Source organism: Salvelinus sp. IW2-2015, linkage group LG32 (genome assembly GCF_002910315.2).
Source record: "Salvelinus sp. IW2-2015 linkage group LG32, ASM291031v2, whole genome shotgun sequence".
NCBI lineage: Eukaryota > Metazoa > Chordata > Actinopteri > Salmoniformes > Salmonidae > Salvelinus > Salvelinus sp. IW2-2015.
Window position 1 is genome coordinate 12,012,867 of NC_036871.1, and position 22,809 is coordinate 12,035,675.

At 43.3% G+C, this 22,809-nt stretch overlaps 1 protein-coding gene across 1 annotated transcript in view; it reads left to right on the forward strand.

Annotated features, from left to right (window-relative positions):
• Positions 1–21,293, forward strand: part of myripa (myosin VIIA and Rab interacting protein a) — a 45,578-nt gene extending 24,285 nt beyond the window's left edge. The window contains 13 exon segments of the mRNA XM_070436643.1: positions 5,657–5,734; positions 10,700–10,797; positions 10,883–10,963; positions 11,035–11,190; positions 11,419–11,566; positions 13,537–14,150; positions 14,270–15,382; positions 15,384–15,440; positions 15,443–16,474; positions 16,978–17,163; positions 18,659–18,820; positions 19,235–19,330; positions 21,170–21,293. Of these exon segments, the coding sequence (XP_070292744.1) occupies positions 5,657–5,734; positions 10,700–10,797; positions 10,883–10,963; positions 11,035–11,190; positions 11,419–11,566; positions 13,537–14,150; positions 14,270–15,382; positions 15,384–15,440; positions 15,443–16,474; positions 16,978–17,163; positions 18,659–18,820; positions 19,235–19,330; positions 21,170–21,193 (3,845 nt within the window). The 3' untranslated portion in view covers positions 21,194–21,293.
• Positions 21,294–22,809: the final 1,516 nt, after the last annotated feature.

The following is a 22,809-nucleotide window of genomic DNA, read 5'->3' on the forward strand; positions in this document are numbered from 1 at the left end:
AGGGTGGAAGGGTAGGCCTACTCTTTCTAGGGTGGAAGGGTAGGCCTAACTTTTGAAAGTAACATGCTCAGATTCCTAATTATTTGCAAACAGGGACAGTGTCGTTGCAAACAAAACACACTGATTTGGTATTAGAGAAATATGATCAGATGAACACATAGGCCTATCTCTCTGTCCATTCTTAGCCAGTAATTTGGGTCATCTGTGTGGCATAAAAAAAATCTGCTGCTAATATGTAAAATGAAGTAGAATTGCATGAAATGTTTATAAAAGGCCATTTTTTCTCTGACCGGCAAATACAATGATAGAGTCATGCATTGCTATAAAGCAGGTCTTTCCACCTCTTTTCCACAGTGGTCTGCGAACCTACAACTTTCAAAATTCCTCTAATGTCATATCATGCTAAAAGGACGAATTTTAAGCGTTCAGGGAATATCTAGGTAAAATACTACATATATTGTTGAAGGGAGGGCCATCTATTTAAAAAAAAATATATATATATATTTTTTAAAAATGTTCACCTTGATTTATTCAGGTAGACCAGTTGAGAACAAGTTCTCGTTTACAACTGCGACCTGGCCAAGATAAAGCAAAGCAGTGCGACAAAAACAACAACACAGAGTTACACATGGGATAAAAAAACGTCCAGTCGATAACACAATAGAAAAATCTGTATACAGTGTGTGCAAATGAAGTAAGGAGGTAAGGCAATGAATAGGCCATAGTGGCGAAGTAATTACAATTTAGCAATTAACACTGGAGTGATAGATGTGCAAGTAGAAATACTGGTGTGCAAAAGAGCAGAAAAACAAAAACAAATATGGGGATGAGGTAGGTAGTTGGATGGGCTATTTACAGATGTGCTGTGTACAGCTGCAGAGATCGGTAAGCTGCTCTGACAGCTGATGCTTAAAGTTAGTGAGGGAGATGTAAGTCTCCAACTTCAGTGATTTTTGCAATTTGTTCCAGTCATTGGCAGCAGAGAACTGGAAGAAAAGGCGGCCAAAGGAGGTGTTGGCTTTGGGGATGACCAGTAAAATATACCTGCTGGAGCGCATGCTACGGGTGGGTGTTGCTATGGTGACCAGTGAACTGAGATAAGGCGGAGCTTTACCTAGCAAAGACTTATAGATGACCTGGAGCCAATGGGTTTGGCGAGGAATATGTAGCGAGGACCAGCCAACGAGAGCATACAGGTCTCAGTGGTGGGTAGTATATGTGGCTTTGGTGACAACGGATGGCACTGTGATAGACTGCATCCAATTTGCTGAGTAGAGTGTTGGAGGCTAGTTTGTAAATTACATCGCCGAAGTCAAGGATCGGTAGGTTAGTCAGTTATACGAGGGTATGTCAGGCAGCATGAGTGAAGGAGGCTTTGTTGCGAAATAGGAAGCCGATTCTAGATTTCATTTTGGATTGGAGATGCTTAATATGAGTCTGGAAAGAGAGTTTACAGTCTAGCCAGACACCTAGGTATTTATAGTTGTCCACATATTCTAAGTCAGAACCGTCCAGAGTAGTGATGCTAGTCGGGCGGGCGGGTGCGGGCAGCGATCGGTTGAAGAGCATGCATTTAGTTTTACTAGCATTTAAGTGTAGTTGGAGGCCACGGAAGGAGTGTTGTATGGCATTGAAGCTCGTTTGGAGGTTTGTTAACACAGTGTCCAAAGAAAGGCCAGATGTATACAGAATGGTGTCGTCTGTGTAGAGGTGGATCAAAGGATCACCCACAGCAAGAGCGACATCATTGATAAATACAGAGAAAAGAGTTGGCCCGAGAACTGAACCCTGTGGCACCCCCATAGAGACTGCCAGAGGTCCCGACAGCAGGCCCTCCGATTTGACCAATTGAACTCTATCTGAGAAGTAGCTTTAAAACCTCTACAGGATTGGTGGGTCCCCCGCGGGACGGTTGAGCTAACGTAGGCTAATGTGATTAGCATGAGGTTGTAAGTAACAAGAACATTTCCCAGGACATAGACATATCTGATATTGCCAGAAAGCTTATATTCTTGTTAATCTAACTACACTGTCCAATTTACAGTAGCTATTACAGTGAAATAATACCATGCTATTGTTTGAGGAGATAGCACAGTTATGAAAATGTATTAATAAACCAATTAGGGCAGTCTTGATACAAAATGTTGAACAGAAATGCAATGGTTCATAGGATTCATCTAAAGCTTTGCACATACACTGCTGCCATCTAGTGGCCAAAATCTAAATTGCGCCTGGGCTGGAATAATACATTTTGGTCTTTCTTTTGCATTTCAAAGATGATGGTTTAAATAAAAAAAATAAAAAATGCATGTTAGTCTGGGACAGTTGTGGGATGCGGTAGATGCCAAATTAATACAACCACTAGCATCAAAAAACCCTTAAGCAATGAGCCTGACGCAACAGATGAGAACGTTTAGCTTTAAATGTTGATAAACTATTAGGCTATTTCTTCACAGTATAAGCGCAGCAATGCGCACATGGCAGTAGGCTATCAGCGCAAATGTTCCATTAGCAGGAAAACACAATTCTCAAAAGTGACCACAATTGCGATTATGCATGCATTGCTTTTATTATAAAAGTGCATTTTTATGGTGAACATTTTCTTCCCCAAACTTGAAACTCACATGTTACATTTGGCCACTTTAGTTGTGATACACACCTTATCAAAACATATAGGCCTATCGGCTAGGCTACATGATTTGAAAAAGTAGCAAAAAAACCATGCGCTGTTTCTTGCCTTAAGCTAGGCATCATTCACAAGTGACAATATATTATTCACAAGTGATAGGCTACTATTGTCACCCATCACACTATTCTTGATTTAATCTTGTCTTTACATATACTAAATAATATATGTGTGAAATCTGATTTGATTTAGAATGGACCATTATCATGCACCTGTCTCGAATCAGGGGCAGCGGAAATAAATACATGTCATCTATGCACTTAAATAGCGAATGGTTCATTTTCATGCCAGCCAGGTAGGCTATACTCCTGTTGTAAAGAGAAGCAATGTGCTTAATATTAGGAAAGTTGAGAAATAAATATTGTAAGCCTATAGAAAGCTGATGGGATCCTCCTCTTTTTAATAGAGGCCATGTTTTCTCACGCAATTGCATGACCTATTGAAATGTTGGGCAACATGGGCTCAAGAAGTCATTGATTAGATTTTCGATTACATTTGCATTAATGTCAGAGTGATTAGAGGGACAATAGAGTGCCGAGTAGCATCAGAGATCGCAGAAACCTAATTACCATGACTAAATGTGAAGTGGAATTTGACTGCCATCATGACTGGTGACCGTCGGTGTGGTGGTATTACAGTCACCATAACAGCCCTAGTCATACATTCTCATTCTGCTTTGAGCTCTATTCAGGTCCTCTAAATATGCACATAAAGCTGAGGTTATTTGTTGTTATGTAACTGCATTACTGGGTCTTGTGTGAGGAATTATCAGCCTTATCCCTGGACTGCGTGCGCCCAGTGTTCATGTAGTTCAGAAGTGGATTGGGGAACACTATGGTAATTTCCAGTCCTTTTAAGGAGGAAGGCAGTGAACTTGGGTGACGTGAACTAGATTTGAGAACAAATAAGCCTCATTCTGTTTTCTTTGCGACTCTATTGCTAAGTGGCTGTGTATTGGGGGTCCACAGACACACAAACACACACACGCAGACGCACGCACACACACACACACACTCTCTCTCTCTACTGTGTGACATCAGTCAGAGTCAAAGGATCAAAGCCAGTGACCCCTCGTCCAGTCTGTGAAATGTGTGTGTTATTTTCTCCTAAACGTCCACGGAGCGGCGCAGATACACCATTTAAATGTGTGCACAAACAGTGGCGTGTGTTCATGGGTGCCAAGGGAAGCCAGACTTTCAAAAAAATTCACAATTTTTACAAATAAAAAGATACATTTTTATCTTTTGTGTCATGATTTTCCTTCAATTCACAAGAGGCTGAATGTATCTCACCGGAGAAAGCATCAGAGCGAGCAGAACATATGTGTAGGCCATCTATCTGATGCTATCTGGGCAGAAAGAGTATGACATTGTTACTGCCCGTAGCATTGAATGCAAGGGAAGCCAGCGAGCATTTGGCCTCCCTTGATAAAAAATATATAAAATAATAGCCAATCAGCCAATGGAAGTTCAATATGTAGCTAGACGTAGAAGGCTAATGTTAACTAGCTAACATTGCCCATGAAAGTAAGTTAGACTAGCGAGCAAACATTTTAGCCAGGTAGCCTAGGACAGCAAAAAATAAAAGCGTGTACTCTATGACAGAGTCATAGACCGTTTCGTTAACATGAAAGAGAAGGATTGCATTGGCGTTTCTCTAAAAGTAGAGTGAGTCAACATGTTTTTTTTCTACTTGCACGAACGCACACACACACACACACAGAAATCCGAACCATGGATAACCGCTCAACACAGAATAGCCGCATGTGCGCACTCCCTCAAATCGTTTGGAGAAAATATCCTTTCTATTTTATTCAGCTTTGTTCAATTGCATTCTTCATACTATAAAATAATCTAAAATAATTGTATTTAAAAAAATATATATTTCACCTTTATTTAACCAGGTAGGCTAGTTGAGACAAAGTGCTCATTTACAACTGCGACCTGGCCAAGATAAAGCATAGCAGTGCAGCACAAACAACAACACAGAGTTACACATGGAATAAACAAACATACAGTCAATAATACAGTAGAAAAAAAGTCTATATGCAGTGTGTGCAAATGAGGTAAGATACCGGAGGTAAGGCAATAAATAGGCCATAGTGGCGAAATAATTACAATATAGCAATTAAACACTGGAGTGATATATGTGCAGAAGATGAGTGTACAAGTAGAGATACTGGGGTGCAATACCATGGATTTCTAAGCAAATCTTGTCTGCTAAATGAACTAGTGTAGCACACAGCTACATGGCATAGCCAGATCAAGACCTAACATACTGTAAGGACAACTCAGAGTATGTTATTCTGTTCTTCTGAAATAGACTACATTTTCTTCATATCATGTTTCTTTAATCCTGTCTAAAATAAATAATGGATTTATTGTGATGGTGTAGGCTATATTACATGGATGTAGATGACCCAAATGTCTGCATCAGTGGCTTGTAGGCTATGCATGGAAGCCAGTAAATTCTAAATGTGTTCATGTAAAATAACGGTCAATTGCCATGAGACCGGCAGTTATTTGCTTGTTCAATCACATGCTGACAATATGTCATGACTGCCACAGCCCAGGCATAAGTTAACACTGCTCAGGTAAAAACCTTCTATTCGACTTCAGTTACTCTGAGGCCATCATTGTGCTACAATGTTTGCTCATGTCATTAGAGTATTTTATCATTGTTATGCTCAAAATAATTGTCAAAAGGAATTGTGGTTTAAATTGATCTGCAATATTTCTCGCTATAGCCTGTGTACTGTAGCTGTTATTTTGAATGTTCTGTGTGTGAATGTTGTGGCCATAGTCCTCCTGTTCAGTAAGCACATAACAGGAGACAATTATTTGAAACAGACAAAGTTGTCCAATGCCTTAAGTTTAACAATAGCCATTTTATTTTCCTGTTTGCACCTTTTTGCTACATTGTGACCAACTGAACATGACCCATGCCCTGTGTGTTGTATTTTTTTTGCAGAGGGTAGCACGTATGAGGAGAGCATCGGCAACGAGGGCAGCGTCTGTAGTGAAAATGCCTTCTACAGACAGAGTGAAGGTAGGCTTCCGGCTTTCCCCTTCTAAAGCATTTCATGCCTTTATTGGAAGAGCAGAGAGGGGGGCCGTATGTAGCCTAGTGGTTAGGATGTTGGGCTAGTAACTGAAAGGTTGCTAGTTTGAATCCCTGAGTCGACTAGGTGAAAAATCTGTTGATCTGCCCTTGAGTAAGGCACTTAACCCTGGTTATTGTCCATAATGGCTGATCCCTGGCTGTGACCTCACTCTCTGAGGTATCTCAAGGAGATATGCAAAAAAAAAAAATCCATTACATACTTGTGTATATTTGTTGACAAATATAAGCACCCCCAATCATTATTATTATTTTCATAAAATAACTTCCGGTTCTGGTGGCATGCATTGGAAATGGTGGCTATCTCGTGGCTTTTCTTTTGCAAAATAACTATACATTTACTTATTTTCAAATTATTGTCAACATATAACATCACATTAAGGTGTGGGACGTTTACTGTACGGCAAGTAACAATAGCAGGTCTAGGGGGGAAAAGTAAAGAACTTGTCTCTCTGCCCTGCATTAAAGACCAAAAATGGTTAAAGAAAATTGTGATAACTAAAAACATATACCAGTTTCATTTTAACGACCAAAAAATTGACAGCTGTGCCATATAAATTGCAAAATAGTTGGGAAGAGATTTTTGATGTACCGATTACATGGCACATGGTTTATGAAATGACACGCAAAACGACGCCTGATTCAAAACTTTGAATTTTTCAATTTAAATTATTATACAAAATTCTTGCAACCAATAGAATGTTATATATATGGGGGATACAATCTTCCCAGCTCTGCAGATTTTGGTGCCAGGAGGCAGAGTCATTAGATCATTTATTTTGGTACTGTCCATATGTAGCTCATTTTTGGTCACAGGTCCAAGGAATGGCTGAAGAATTGCAACATTTACCTAGAACTAACGCTGCAGATAGCAACACTGGGTGATTTGAAAAGTCAAAGTCAATCGATCAATAATATAATAATTATTTTAGCAAAAATATTTATCTTTAATTTACAATCTGTAGAAACTACGAGAATAGAAAGGTTCAGTACTTTTGTGAAGCATCAGAGCACAGTTAAAAATATATGGCAAATAGAAATCCAAAATGGATGGTTAAGAGATAGATGGGAGGGGTTGAATGGAGCTGAAGGATGGGACTAATAACGACAAGATAATAAATGTAAAACATACAGGGTCTGTAAAATGTATATAGGTTCATAACTTTTGTGAAATAGCACAGTTACAAATAGAAATCAAACTGGATGGACATCAGAAATAGAGGAAGGCCAGGACTAAAAACAAACAAAATATAACTAATGTAAAATAGATTGTGTCTGTAAAATGTGTATAGTATGTATAAACTGAAGGTAGAAGCCTAAGTGTTATTGTTTATTAGTTTACTCCAGTTGGGGGAAGGGTGGTAGGGTTTGTGGGGAATAATAAAGGTATATTCTAAAAAAAAGTGTATATATGTTTGTATATGTAGGAATGTTTATGTATGTATATACACTACCGTTCAAAAGTTTGGGGTCACTTAGAAATGTCCTTGTTTTTGAAAAGCAAATTTTTTGTCCACTAATGTCACGCCCTGGCCTTAGTTATCTTTGTTTTCTTTATTATTTTAGTTAGGTCAGGGTGTGACATGGGGGATGTTTGTGTGTTTTTGTCTATGTCTTGACGTTAGTTGCTTGTGTCTGCACTTTCGTTTTGTAGCTTCACGGTCGTTTGTTGTTTTGTCTAGTTTGTATTAGTGTTCGTGTTCGTTTTCATCTTCAAATAAATAGAAGATGTATTTATATCACGCTGCGCCTTGGTCCTCTCTTTCACCTAACAACGATCGTGACAGAATTACCCACCATACCAGGACCAAGCAGCGTGATACAAGGCAGCAGCAGCAAACGCAGGACTATAGGAATTGGGAGGAAATTCTGGACAGCGGAGGACCCTGGGCACAACCAGGGGAATATCGCCTCCCCAAGGCAGAGCTGGAGGCAGCGAAAGCAGAGAGGCGGCGGTATGAGGAGGCAGCACGGAAGCAAGGCTGGAAGCCTGAGAGTCAGGACCAAACATTTCTTGGGGGGGGTCTACAAGGGAGTGTGGCGAAGTCAGGTAGGAGACCTGCGCCAACTCCCCGAGCTTACCGTGGAGAGCGGGAGTACGGGCAGACACCGTGTTATGCGGTAAAGCGCACGGTGTCTCCTGTACGTGTTGAGCAATCCTGCTAGATTGAGCATTGAGCCAGGTGCCATGAAGCCGGCTCAACGCGTCTGGTCTCCAGTGCGTCTTCTCGGGCCGGCATACATGGCACCAGCCTTACGCATGGTGTCCCCGGTTCGCCAACACAGCCCAGTGCGGGTTATTCCACCTCCCCGCACWGGTCGGGCTACGGGGAGCATTCAACCAGGTAAGGTTGGGCAGGCTCGGTGCTCAAGGGAGCCAGTACGCCTGCACGGTCCGGTATATCCGGCGCCACCATCCCCGCCCCAGCCCAGTACCACCAGTGCCAACACCACGCACCAGGCTTCCAGTGTGTCTCAAGAGCCCTGTTCCTCCTCCACGCAATCGCCCTGTGGTGCGTGTCTCCAGCCCAGTACCACCAGTTCCGGCACCACGCACCAAGCCTCTTGTGCGTCTCCAGAGTCCTGTGCGCCCTGTTGCTGCTCCCCGCACTAGCCTTGAGGTGCGTGTCCTTAGCCCGGTACCTCCAGTTCCGGCACCACGCACCAGGCCTACTGTGCACTCAGCCGGCCAGAGTCTGCCGCCTGCCCAGAGCCATCTGAGCTGCCTGCCTGCCCAGAGCCATCTGAGCTGCCTGCCTGCCCAGAGCCATCTGAGCTGCCTGCCTGCCCAGCGCCATCTGAGCTGCCTGCCTACCCAGCGCCATCTGAGCCGTCCGTCTGTCCCGAGCCGTCAGAGCCATCCGTCTGTCCCGAGCCGTCAGAGCCGCCCGTCTGTCCCGAGCCGTCAGAGCCTCCCGTCTGTCCCGAGCGGTCAGAGCCGTCCGTCAGTCAGGAGCCGCTAGAGCTGTCCGCCAGTCAGGAGCTGCCAGAGCCGCCCGCCAGTCAGGAGCTGCCTGAGCCGCCCGCCAGTCATGAGCTACCCACCAGTCATGAGCTGCCCTCCAATCATGAGCTGCCCCCCAGTCCGGAGCTGCCCCCCAGTCCAGAAATAGTCCGAAGTTTTTATTTTTTCCCTACTTTCTCATTATGCAGACATAAGCACAGTTGACACCATCGAGGTGCGGATGTTTACTTTCTACACAAGTAGTTTTTTTTCAGTTCCGTCTGACAAACAGATTGTAGTTGTAAAATAAAAAGGGATACATTTTTTGGTGCCATTTAGGCGAAATGGAATTCTAAGCATCACTCCAGTCAAAACAGGCTCTGCGAACGTTCGATTCCATTCATTTGCTATGGGCTCACGCTAGTGTTCCAGCAATGACGGTAGGCCAAACCCTAACCCAGACGATGCTGGGCCAATTGTGCACTGCCTTACGGGACTCCCAATCATGGCCGGTTGTGATACAGCCTGGAATCGAACCAGGGTCTGTCGTGACATCTCTAACACTGCGATGCAGTGCCTTAGACCGCTGCGCCACTCGAGGCAATATCTGCTCTGCTCCGTTCAGAATCACTTGATGGAGCAGACAAGGAGGTCCAATTTCACCTCTGCTGTTCTTATTATCCATGGATCCCGTGGCCCAGGCAATTCGGCAATCGATTGAAATAACACAGATTTCTCTATATTCTACTGATCATTTCATTTCCTTATACGCAAATTACATTTCACTATATCTAGACACTGTATCTCAATCGTTCCCAAACGCATTGAAGATCATAGATAAATTCAGCTTAATCTCAAATGACAAAATGTATCTAACCAAATCTGCTCTACTGCCTCTCAAGACCTCGATGGAGGACTCCATCCCTACTTATGGAATCCCAATCGTTTCCCATTTTAAATATTTGGGAGTAGATATATTTACTTCTTTAGATTAAACCATTACCAGAAACTTTAACAGAACGCTCAAATCAATTCAATCCGACATCAGTAGATGGAATAATATCCCAGTTGCTTTGACTGGCTGAATATCTATTGTCAAAATGAAAATATTGCCACGGCTGAATTTCTGTACATGCATCCCATGGCTCCCCCTTCTGGCTATTGGGATCAAATTCATAGTGCGGTATAAAAATGGATATGGCAAGGTAAACGATCCCGGATACAATTTGTACATTTACAAAGAGGGAAAGACGTAGGAGGACTATATTTTACCAAACTTTCAATTGTATTTCCAAGCTCTAGCATTTGGCCCCATCTTAAATTGTTTCAGACATTATTATTCTGCCTCCTGGTTGAGTAAATAGAGATTGCCCTGGAAGAGGTGGTCTTCACTATCCCTTAATGTAAATTACGATTTGGTGCTACTATTGCTCACACTTTCTATTTGGTGCAAAATTGAAAAACAATGTAACTGGGAATCAAAATGGCATGCCCATACTCCAATATTTCACAACAATGCCTTGAGATCTGGAGGGCGGCCTTTTGCATCCCCCTAGTAGTGCAAATGTGGAATCCGGACCCTTACCGATATCATGGACAGTAATGGTTTAAGAACTTTCCAAGATTTGAAAGATTTTTTCACATTACCAGGTAATTCCTTTTTTCCCCATATTTACATCTTAGGTCAGCTACCGAATCATCTAATGATGGGATTTATAAATAAATAATCTGGGCTCCAGAAAGGACTGATCTCTATAATGGATCGGGGTTACCCTCCCCCAAAAATTGTACATGTAACCCCCTCTGAAAAAGAACAATTACAAAAAAATTATTCAAAAAATAGACAAACAAACCACTAAGTACTACCGCTCTCTGCTGGCTGGTGAGTGTATAGCAAGACAGACTTTAATCTAAAGAAACCTCTTGGTTATGTCCCCATCCCTTTTCAGAGCACAGCATGGCAGAGACCCTAACGGTGGCACTGAGGGTGGCAGAGGAGGCCATCGACGAGGCCATCGCCAAGGCAGAGGGACACACCGACAGTCAGGTAACATATTCTGCAGGATGGAGTTGTCTAAAAAGAGTAAACATCTTATTGACTGTCTGGCTGACTTCATTGTTGTTCTGCCTAGGACAAGCAGAGCGAGGCAAGGTATCTGCGAGACCACAGAGAAGAGCTGATTGAGGAACTGGCCACAACCATTGTGCAGAAAGTACGTTCAATTTAATTTAATTTCAATTAATTTCAATACAATTTAATTCAACTCAGTTTATTTCATGCTAGATCATCCGGCGGAGGAAGAACCTAGCTGAGATGAAGCCAGACTATGACCTGGACTGGCTCCCCGACAACCAGAGTGGTGACCAGCCCTTGGCTTCAAGCTCCCCCAGCTCCAAGATCTGCCGCACCACATCAGCCCGCGCCAAGGCCTCTATATGGGTTAGTATGGAGTGTAAGGTGGTTCAGGGAACTAACTACCTTACGTGATCAGTAGCCTTGCCTAGGCTTTAGCTCAGAGGGCTAACTGCGGCATGCAGTCAACCCAGGTTCAAAACCCAGTCTGTCACATAAGACCAGTACAGAACATATATATACAGAGTGGCCTATGTTGATTATATTTACCTCTCTTTAGAGATTCAACTATTTCATTATTTGTATTTGTCTCAGCGGTCTCACTCTGCCTTCTCGCTGCTGGATGACAACGTTATGATGCAGTGCTCTGGGGTTTCCCAGGACTCTCAGCATGGGCTGAAAAAGGAGGGAGGAGCGGCAGGATTGGCCAACTGGAAGAGTGTTGACCGCCTGGACAACTCCAGTAAGACCCTGCTGGCCACCGCAACTCTGCTAGTCATTATTCACACGCACCATTACAACGGTCTTTCCACACACCTAGTTTAGTCATTTTCAAAATTACACTTTTTATTTCAATGATTTATTTGCTTGTCTTCCATGTCCTAGACAATTACAGTTTCAAGATACAATACAGTGGCTACCGAAACTATTCACCCGCCTTGGAATTATTCCTATTTTGTTGCCTTACAACCTGGAATTAAAAGGGATTTTTTGGGGGGTTTGTATCATTTAACTTACACAACATGCCTACTACTTTGAAGATGAAAAATATTTTTCATTGTGAAACAAATGAGAAATAAGACAAAAAACTGAAAACTTGAGCATGCATAACTATTCACCCCTCCAAAGTCAATACTTTGTAGAGCCACCCTTTGCAGCAATTACAGCTGCAAGTCTCTTGGGGTGTCTCTATAAAATTGGCACATCTAGCCACTGGGATTTTTGCACATTCTTCCAGGCAAAACTGCTCCAGCTCCTTCAAGTTGGATGGGTTCTGCTGATTTACAGCAATCTTTAAGTCATACCTCATATTCTCAATTGGATTGAGGTCTGGGCTTTGACTAGGCCATTCCAAGACATTTAAATGTTTCCCCTTAAACCACTCAAGTGTTGCTTTAGCAGTATGCTTACGGTCATTGTCCTGCTGGAAGGTGAACCTCCGTCCCAGTCTCAAATCTCTGGAAGACTGAAACAGGTTTCCCTCAAGAATTTCCCTGTATTTAGCGCCATCCATCATTCCTTCAATTCTGACCAGTTTCCCAGTCTCTGCCGATGACAAACATCCCTACAACATGATGCTGCCACCACCATGCTTCACTGTGGGGATGGTATTCTCGGGTGATGAGAGGTGTTGGGTTTGCGCCAGACATAGCGTTTTCCTTGATGACCAAAAAGCTCAATTTTAGTCTCATCTGACCAGAGTACCTTCTTCCATATGTTTGAGGAGTCTCCCACATGCCTTTTGGCTAACACCAAATGTGTTTGCTTATTTTTTACTTTAAGCAATGGCTTTTTTCTGGCCACTCTTCCGTAAAGCCCAGCTCTGTGGAGTGTACACCTTAAAGTGGTCCTATGGACAGATACTCCAACTTCAGCTGTGAAGCTTTGCAGCTCCTTCAGGGTTATCTTTGGTCTCTTTGTTGCCTCTCTGATTAATGCCCTCCTTGCCTGGTTCGTGAGTTTTGGGGGGCGGCCCTCTCTTGGCAGGTTTGTTGTGGTGCCATATTCTTTCCATTTTTTAATAATGGATTTAAATGGTGCTCCGTGGGATTTTCAAAGTTTTGGATATTTTTTTATAACTCAACCCTGATCTGTACTTCTCCACAACTTTGTCCCTGACCTGTTTGGAGAGCTCCTTGGTCTCCATTGTGCCGCTTGCTTGGTGGTGCCCCTTGCTTAGTGGTTTTGCAGACTCTGGGGCCTTTCAGAACAGGTGTATATATACTGAGATCATGTGACAGATCATGTGACACTTAGATTGCACACAGGTGGACTTTATTTAACTAATTATGTGACTTCTGAAGGTAGTCAGATCTTATTTGGGGATTCCAGCAGCAAAGGGGGTGAATACATATGCATGCACGCACTACTTTTCATTTTTTTTTAATTTATTTCATTTCACTTCACCAATTTGGACTATTTTGTGTATGTCCATTACATGAAATCCAAATAAAAATCAATTTAAATTACAGGTTGTAATGCAACAAAATAGGAAAACGCCAAGGGGGATGAATACTTCTGTAAGGCACTGTAAATACATGCAACTTTGTACAGTTCAATAGGGGGAAAACAAACAAAACAAATGACCTATTATTGATGTACTGTATTAAAAGACTGGTGGCTAAATGCATCCCCCCTGTGTTTGTGTGTCTGCCTGTCTGCTTGTGTGTGTGTGTGTGGCATCTGTCTACCCTGATGTGTGTGTGTCCGGAGGTGCGTCCTCAGTGCTGAAGAGCCCAGACGGGAACTGGATCGCCCAGCAGAGCACACAGCTGTCTCGGCCCAGCCTGCTGACCAAGAGGAAGTCACTGGTATTCAGCGTTTTGGAGAAGGAGTCCGGTGTGATCTCCGCCTACGATGAGATGGGCTCAGACGACGCCGAGGGGGGAGAGGGGGCCTGGGGCGCCGCCCTGCTGGAGATACGCAGGAAAATGACAAACGCCAACAACAACCAGGGGTCAGAGGCACCAGATGCCCAGGCCTCTGCCGACCAGCAGCACAGCCTCCCCTCACCCTTGCTGGACCACCACGCCAGCACGGACACCCTCAACTCTGAATCTGAGGTAGGAGAAGATCAGATTCGAGGTCAAGGGCCGAAGCCCCAGAAGCCTCTGCTCACCGTCCTGAAGAGAAAGGTGCCTGTGGAGCACCGGTGCACCCCCTCTTCACGTCGGTCGTCCCGCCCGGGCATCTTCGACGTGAACTTTAACCCTGAGGGGATGGAGGCTGAGAGCAGCGGGGCTGATGAGCTGGAGGAGGAGGGCAAAGTCAGGAGGATGCGAAGGAGGAAGAGGACTAAGAAGGATCAGGGGGAGGGAAGAGGAGAGGTAAAGCGAGACAGTCTGTCACTTTCACTTATGACCTCAATTTCACTTATTCCCCTTATCATGTTGGACATCATTTTATTTCTCTGATAGCTTCTATGTCTTCTATCTGCTGTTAACAGGAGTATAGCAGCATGCTACTGGATGACCTGGCCAAGAAACTAAGTGTGAAAAAGACCAGCCAATCTGGCGCAGTCACCCCAGACACTCTGACTTTGGATGGTGGCTTGACCTCCAGGTCGCTGACCCCTGAACCCCGGGGTCCTGAGGGGGAGGCCCCCGGCTGCGGGGCCCCTAAGGGCCAGGGAGGAGGGACCATGGGAGTGACCATCAATCTTGAGCAGGAACTGACCATCAGACTGAAAGAGCTGGCCAGCCAAGTCGGCCTCGCACACCTCTCATCATCTGAGGACGAACTGGACAGATCGGGAGAGGACGAGGGAGGAAGGGAGGGAAGGAGAGAAGGAACTCAGGAGGAGGAGCGGTTATGGCATATAGAAATCGAGATGGAAGGAGGGAGAGTGGGAGAGGGGGAGGAGAGGACAAAAGAAAGGGAGGGAGATGGAGGAGGACAGCTGAAGTCAACACTAATCCAGCTAGCTAGTCAGGTCAGAGGCACAGAATTCTCATCCACTGAAGATGAGTTGGACAGAGTGGGTAGGGTTGAGCATGGATGGGAGAGAGAGCGGGTGGAGGAGAGGACAAAAAAGAGGGAGAGAGAAGGAAGAGAGGAGCACACCGTAAAGTTGCGTATGCTGGCTAGCCAAGTCACACATTTCTCATCAACAGAGGAAGAGCTTGACCGAGTGGGTGTTAGTGATGGAGAGATGGAGGAGCAGAGAGAAGGAGAGAGGGAGGGAGAGAAGGAAGAGCTGACATACAAACGGTGCAGACTGGCTAGACAGGTCAATGACGCGCAGTTGTCATCAACAGAGGACGAGCTGGATAGAGTGGGTCTCTATGATGAAGAGATGGAGAAAGGGAGGGAGGAGAGAGGAGGAGAAGGGGGTGGAGAGCGGGAGGAGATAGACGCTGAGGCACTGTGGGAGATGGAGGGAGATAAAGAGGAACTGACCTCCAAGTTGAGAGATCTGGCCAGTCTCGTTAGCGCCTCCCAATTCTCCTCTACGGAAGATGAACTGGATAGAGTGGGAAAGAACGAGGGAGAGAGGGAAGAGGGGAGCAAAGGAGACAAAATGAAGTTGTCCAATAGAGTGGCAGACTGGGTCAGAGAGAGATGTGGAGAGATGGAGGGAAAGTGGCATGGAGAGAGATGGGGAGAGATGGAGGGAGAGAGGAGGAGGGTACAGGTGGAGAGGGTGAGAGAGAAGCCCTGGTACCAGGGGGGGATGGAGGTGGAAGGGAGGATGATGAACAAGGTGAGGAGAGATAGCATCGGAGAACTAGACGTCAGACTCTTTGACTTTGAGGATGAAAGTGAGAAAGAGGGAGAGCTGCAAAGCGAAGAGATGGACACAAAGGTAGAGGAAGAGGGAGTCATGAAGGTACAGAGGATGATGGAGAGGATGTTTGAAGGAGGGAAGGAAGGAAAGAGAGCAGGGGAAGCAGAGAGAAAGGTGGAAAGAGGGATGAGAGATGCAGAAGTGGGAGGAAGAGAGCGAGAAACAACAGAAAGTGTGGACACTGTGGAGGGAGAGGTGATGTTTGACAAAATAATCAGCAACCTAGAGCACACACTGGGTGGGATGGAGGTAGAGATGGATGGAGAAATGGTGGCAGACCCCAAAAGAGAAGGGAGAGAAGAGGATAAGAACCAAACAAAGGTTAGAGAAAGCGAGTTTATGAAAGAAGAAGAGATAGATGAATATCTAATTAATGAGATGCTAATGTTAGAACAGCTGTCAGACAGCTTTGGCACTTTAGATAAGACTGGAGTCAAACCTCAAGAGAAGGCTGGAGGGAAGGAAAGAGAAAGGCACAGTTTGGATAAGACAGTAGAGCGTGTCGTGGAGCGAGGTGAGAAAGAGTCTCGAGAGAAAGATGAGCAGACTGAAACAGATACCCATAAAAGCATCCTACCACAGAATTTAGATGAGAGAAAGGAACAAATATCAGACCAGACAAAGAGCGAGACAACCCGAGACCTGGAAGAAGAGAGCAAGGGAGTAGAAAGAGGGGGATATGAAGGTGGGGAGGTAGAGGAGCAAACAAGCGACAAGGAGATGGATGATTTTGGGGAAAGAGGAGGGGAGAATTTTGAGAAGAATACAGACGAGAAAGAAACTGAGAGCAACCAAACTAAGGACCCAGAAGAGAGCGCCCCCTGTGTTCAGGAGGAGATACTGTCTTCAGAGGAGATCCAGAATGTAAGAAACGAAAAGCACCTAGCTTTACCCACAGAGATGCCTAAATTGCTATGTAATTCTGTGGATCTACCCTTTCGACATTTCTAACCTCAAATCAACTGACAGCTGTAACACTAACTCTGCTTGCTCCTCTCTATACCATACTACTTTCCCTTGCTCCCCCCCCCCCCCCCCCCCCCCCCCCCTCTGTCGCTCCCTCGTTCTATTAACTTACTGTGTTAGGATAGCCCTAACAATTAGGACCTAGAAAACACACTCCAGTTCCTTTCCGCTTTGCTACAGCAGGTGCGATCACAAACTGATAACTTGACCGTGCTTTGGGCAACAGGGGTTAGCGCTATATGCAGTCAACCAGTCAAACACTCTTTCTTTCTCTTGACTCGTTGGCCCTTCTCTGCTTGTCTAAAACTGTTGTTCTCACATGAATGGATGTGTTCCACACAGAGACCGTAGGCTTTTAGGGATTGCATAAAGCTTGTGTAAATTCAATTGCGTGTGTGCAGAGGTACTCGGCGATGTCACTGCGCAGTATCACCACTGAGGTGCTGACGGTGTTGAATGCGACAGAGGACCTACTCCAGGGGGTGGAAGGGGGTGACTACGCTTGTTCTCCTCCCTACACCCCTTCACTACCCCCCAACACTGACACCAAGAGGCTGGACGAACAGCTCAGCAGACTGGAGGAGAACGTAAGACCTGTCTGTCTTTGTGTCTGTATAACCTGTAACACACAGTGCCTTTGGAAAGTATTCCGACCCCTTGACTTTTTCCCACATTTTGTTAGGTTACAGCCTTTTTCTAAAATGTATTAAATAGGTTTCTTCCCCTGTCATCAATCTACACACAATATCCCATAATGACAAATCAAAAACAGACATTTTTGCAAATTTATTACAAATCAAAAACTGAAATATTACATTTACATAAGTATTCTGACCCTTTACTCAGTACTTTGTGAAAGCACCTTTGGCAGCTATTACAGCTTCAAGTCTTCTTGGGTATGACGCTACAAGCTTGGCACACCTGTATTTGGGGAGTTTCTCCCATTCTTCTCTACAGGTCCTCTCAGCCACTGTCAGGTTGGATGGGGAGCGTTGCTGCAGAGCTATTTTCAGGTCTCTCCAGAGATGTTCGATCAGGTTCAAGTCCGGGCTCTGGAGCATGTTTTGATCAAGGATCTCTCAGTATTTTGCGACGTTCATATTTACCTCGATCCTGACTAGTTTCCCAGTCTCTGTCGTTGAAAAACATCCCTACAGCATGATGCTGCCACCACCATGCTTCACCATAGGGATGGTGCCAGGTTTCCGCCAGACGTGAAGCTTGTTTCTCATGGTCTGAGAGTCTTCAGGTAGCTTTTGGCAAACTCCAAGTGGGCTGTCATGTGCCTTTTACTCTACCATAAAGGACTGAGAGTGCTACATAGATGGTTGTCCTTCTGGAAGGTTATCCCATCTCCACAGAGGAACTCTAGAACTCCGTCAGAGTGACCATCGGGGTCTTTGTCACCTCCCTGACCAAGGCCCTTCTCTCCTGATTGCTCAGTTTGGCCAGGCAGACAGCTCTCGGAAGAGTCTTGGTGGTTCCAAACTTCTTCCATTTAAGAATGATGGAGGCCACTGTGTTCTTGGGGACCTTCAATCCTGCAGACATTCTTTGGTACCCTTCCCCAGTTCTGTGCCTCGACACAATCCTGTCTTGGAGCTCTACGGACAATTCCTTTGACCTCATTGCTTGGTTTTTGCTCTGACATGTACTGTCAACTGTGGGACCTTATATAGACAGGTGTTTGCCTTTCCAAATCATGTCCAATCAATTGAATTTACCAATGGAAACAGGATTCACCTGAGCTCAATTTCATGCCTTATAGCAAAGGGTCGGAATACTTATTGTAAATAAGGTATTTATTTTTATAAATTAGCAAACATTTAAAAAAACTGTTTTGTCTTTGTCATTATGGGGTACTGTATATAGATTGCTAAGGATTTTTTATTTATTTAATCCATTTTAAGAAGATTGCCGTTACGTCACAAAATCAAGGGTTCTGAATACTTTCCAAAGGCACTATATTTCACAGTCCATGTGGGTTCAAGAAAACTGTGATGCTAAACTCTGTTAATGTTAGACTGACTGTTGGCATTTCAGTTTTATATCTGTCTATGCCAAATGAATTGTGCCATTCAGGTGTATGTGGCGGCGGGCACGGCGTACGGCCTGGAGGCGGAGCTGGACGACCTGGAGGAGTGTGCCCGGGCCATCGGCGATGCCACCTCTGACCTGGAGCTGTCCTACCTGGAGGAGCAGGTGGCATCAGCTGCCGCCCAGGTGCATCAGTCTGACCTCCAGGTGTGTTCAAGTCTGGATGCCCTCTGTGTCTCATAGCTAGCTAGTTAGTGTCCAAAATGGCACCCTATTCTCTATGTAGTGCACAACTTTTGACCCGAGCCCTTTGTGGCATTTCAGACGCAGACTTTTGCTTTGGAAAAAAGGAGAAAGCGGGGGATTTTACCTCGGGTTTTACCTCGGGTATGATGACATTAGAATTAGAAAATTGTATGTTATTGTATGTTTGAATGTTGGTGATTGTCACATAATGAAACTAGCGAATAAAATGTTTGAAAGAAAGAATTAGAAAGATGTCCATAATGTGGATATTTGCCTGAAAACATAAAAACATATACATTCAATTGTGTTTTTAAGTCCTTTTAAGTTGATCTGAGTGAGAGAATATTCATGTTAATGTTACGCACTTTGTTGTAGGTGTCGGACATTGCAGCCAGGATCACAGCTCTGAAGAATGCAGGTCTCAACGTGGTCCCACAGAACCGCTTCGCTAAGCCCAAGAAACAGCCTAAGGTACTGGACCAGACCAGGTCACTTAGCACTAGGACCAGGAGTTTTACCTGGTCAGGTCATGTGGTCAGGGAAAACTCCTGGCCCTACTTGTCACTCACTAACAATTATAAACATATCTTGTGATTTTCGAACAACAACTTATCAAGTGTCATGTGACTCTCTGCAGCCACAAATGTTGGTCTCGTCACGTCAGAGAGGAGGCGACTACCTGCTCCACTCTTGAAGGGTTAGAGATATGTGACCAACCAGCTCAAATCGGTCATATGAAGCAAAATTTGAAATGTGTTTTTTTACATTGGATTAAAGTAGAGACTCAGAGCTACAAAATGGTATATCATACATTACAGTTGAGAACAGTGGGAATGTCATTCTGCTTTGATCATTGATAAACTTGTACACATTAGCTAGCTAGCTAGGTAAACAATGAACCATAATCCAGTCAAAAGTTTAGAAACAACTACTCATTCAAGGGTTTTCCTTTATTTTGACTATTTATTTTTTAAACTATTTTTTGTTCTATTGTAGAATAATAGAAGAGAGAGTGCCTTGAATTCTAAATAAATTACTGACAGTGTCACCAGCAAAGCACCCTCACACCACCTCCTCCATGCTTCACGGTGGGAACCACACATGCGGAGATCATCCATTCACCTACTCTGCATCTCACAATGACACAGTGGTTGGAACCACAAATCTCAAATTTGGACTCATCAGACCAAGGATTTCCACCAGTCTAATGTCCATTGCTCATGTTTCTTCTTCTTATTGTTGTCCTTTAGTAGTGGTTTCTTTGGAGCAATTCGACCATGAAGGCCCGATTCAGGCAGTCTCATCTAAACAGTTGATGTTTAGATGTGTCTGTTACTTGAACTCTGAAGAATTTATTTGGGTTGCAATTTCTGAGGCTGTTAACTCTAATGAATTTATCCTCTGCAGCAGAGGTAACTCTGGGTCTTCCTTTCCTGTGGCGGTCCTCATGAGAGCCAGTTTCATCATAGCCCTTGATGGTTTTTGCAACTGCACTTGAAGAAACTTGAAATTTTCTGTATTGACTGACCTTCATGTCTTAAAGTAATGATGGACTGTCGTTTCTCTTTGCTTATTTGAGCTGTTCTTGCCATAATATGAACTTGGTCTTTTACCAAATAGGGCTCTCTTCTGTATACCACCCCTACCCTGTCACAATTCAACTGACTAGCTCAAATACATTAAGGAAAGAAATTCCACAAATTAACTTTTAACAAGGCACAGATGTTAATTGAAATGCATTCCAGGTGACTACCTGATGAAGCTGGTTGAGAGAATGCCGAGAGTGTGCAAATCTGTCATCAAGGCAAAGGGTGGCTACTTTGAATAATCTCAAATATAAATATATTTAGATTTGTTTAACACTTTTTTTTTGGTAACTACATGATGCCATATGTGTAATGTCATAGTTTTGATGTCTTCACTATTAATCTACAATGTAGAAAATAGTAAAAATAAAGAAAAACCCTTGAATTAGCAGGTGTGTCCAAACTTTTGACTGGTACTGTGTGTATATATATATATATATGTATATGTATATGTATATATATGTATATATATATATATGTATACATATATGTATATATGTATATGTATATGTATATGTATATGTATATATATGTATATGTATATATATATATATATATATATATAAACAGTACTGTTTATATGTGTATATATTATATATATATATGCTGTATGCCATGATAGTCACACATGTACTACAATCACATTAGTTCCTGTATTCAATAGTGTGTGGTCTCATACTGTACATGTTCTGTATTTTGACCCACATGCCTTGTCTTTTTTCAGATAAAGAAACCTAAGCCAGACTGATCAGGCATGTTGACCCCTGTCGTGACCCCTAGCTTCCCCTCACACTAGTGCTACCTGCCTTTAACCAACCATCAGGACAATGCCAAGTACAGACTGACAGTTTTACCACTCATTTTGACACTGTGGACATAGACAAGAGTTGTAGATTTTTTTATAATGAGATGAAAATAGTACATTATGTAAAAGTGGATATAGTTAAAAACATAGATGGTTTCGTATAGAATATTTATCATAAATATCATGCTGTTGAGTGACATGTCAATCATTTCTTTAGTATTGGACCTTTTAACCAATCAGTAACCATATAGCCATATAAGGTAATGAAGAGAATGGACACAAACAAGCTGTGTTGCTCCTGGCTGAAAGCTGTGATTAATACTACTGATTGTTTTAACATGTTTTAACAGTTAAAGGTCCAATGTAGCCATTTTTATCTCAACATAAAATCATTTCTGGGAAACAATTAAGTACCTAACTGTGATAATTTTTTTTACCATTTGAATTTAAAACAAACAAAAATAGCTTCTTAGCAAAGAGCAATTTCTCAAACAAGAATTTAGCTAGGACTGTGTGGGAGTGGAGAGGGGAAAACTGAAAACTAGCTGTTATTGTTTGCTGTTAATAACTAGCTGTTATTTCCTATTGGTCTATTAACTAATTTACCACCTGGTGATGCCACCAGGCAGGCCTAAACTCCATCCCACAAAAACAGGCAGAAATTGCAGGTGTTCTTTTTAAACAGCCTTTACACTAAAAGCGCATTATCATTATTTTCACAGTATTATTCCAACCTCAGTGTGGAACTGCATATATAAAACACAGGAAAATCACTTTTTTGACTGCACTGGGCCTTTAACATGTTTAATAGTCTATCATTGTTATGGGACCAATTACATATGAGTTAGTTATTGCAAAAAGTGCCAAATTACATCCTTAATCATCAATGATTTGTCTAATGTTAAGTACCTGTTGAATATGCGTAATACGTCATTTCGTATTTTCAGGTAAACAGAAAGTCCCACAATAAAGGTCTATGGTCGTTAGTTCTTTCTAACCTTGTACATTTGATGTTTGATTTTACATTGTAAATTATAGCGCACAATAAAATAATCATTCAATTACTTATGGCTTATCATTGTGCTCCTACAGACAGACATTTCAATGTGAAGGCTAGCTACTTGTCTTCCGCTATTACATGTGCAGGAACAAAGTCATGAACTGAAGCCTTTGAAGTAATCAATCTTGAGATTCATCCGCACACAGAGCTTGCCTAACCTTTTAGGTTAAAGAGATGGGGAAAGACATTTGTTTGTGTTTGTGAGAGGAGGAAGTGGTACCCCTGTCTGACACTCCACCTGTGTTGATGGAGCCGGGGATCTGCACACAGGGCTTCTGGAGAAATACAATCCATCTTCATGGAAACGAACATTCAACAGTTTATGTTCCAATGAGTGCTTCCTTTAACGTCCACTTGTTTCCCTCAAGCAGTGCTCCGGCCTTTGTTTTCCATAGACATTCGACAGCATCCTACCTTCATCCCCTTCACTAAGGTATACAGTACAGTAAACGTCGCTTGATGACCTGAGAGGAATAGGTCAACTCATCTGTCCAGTTTG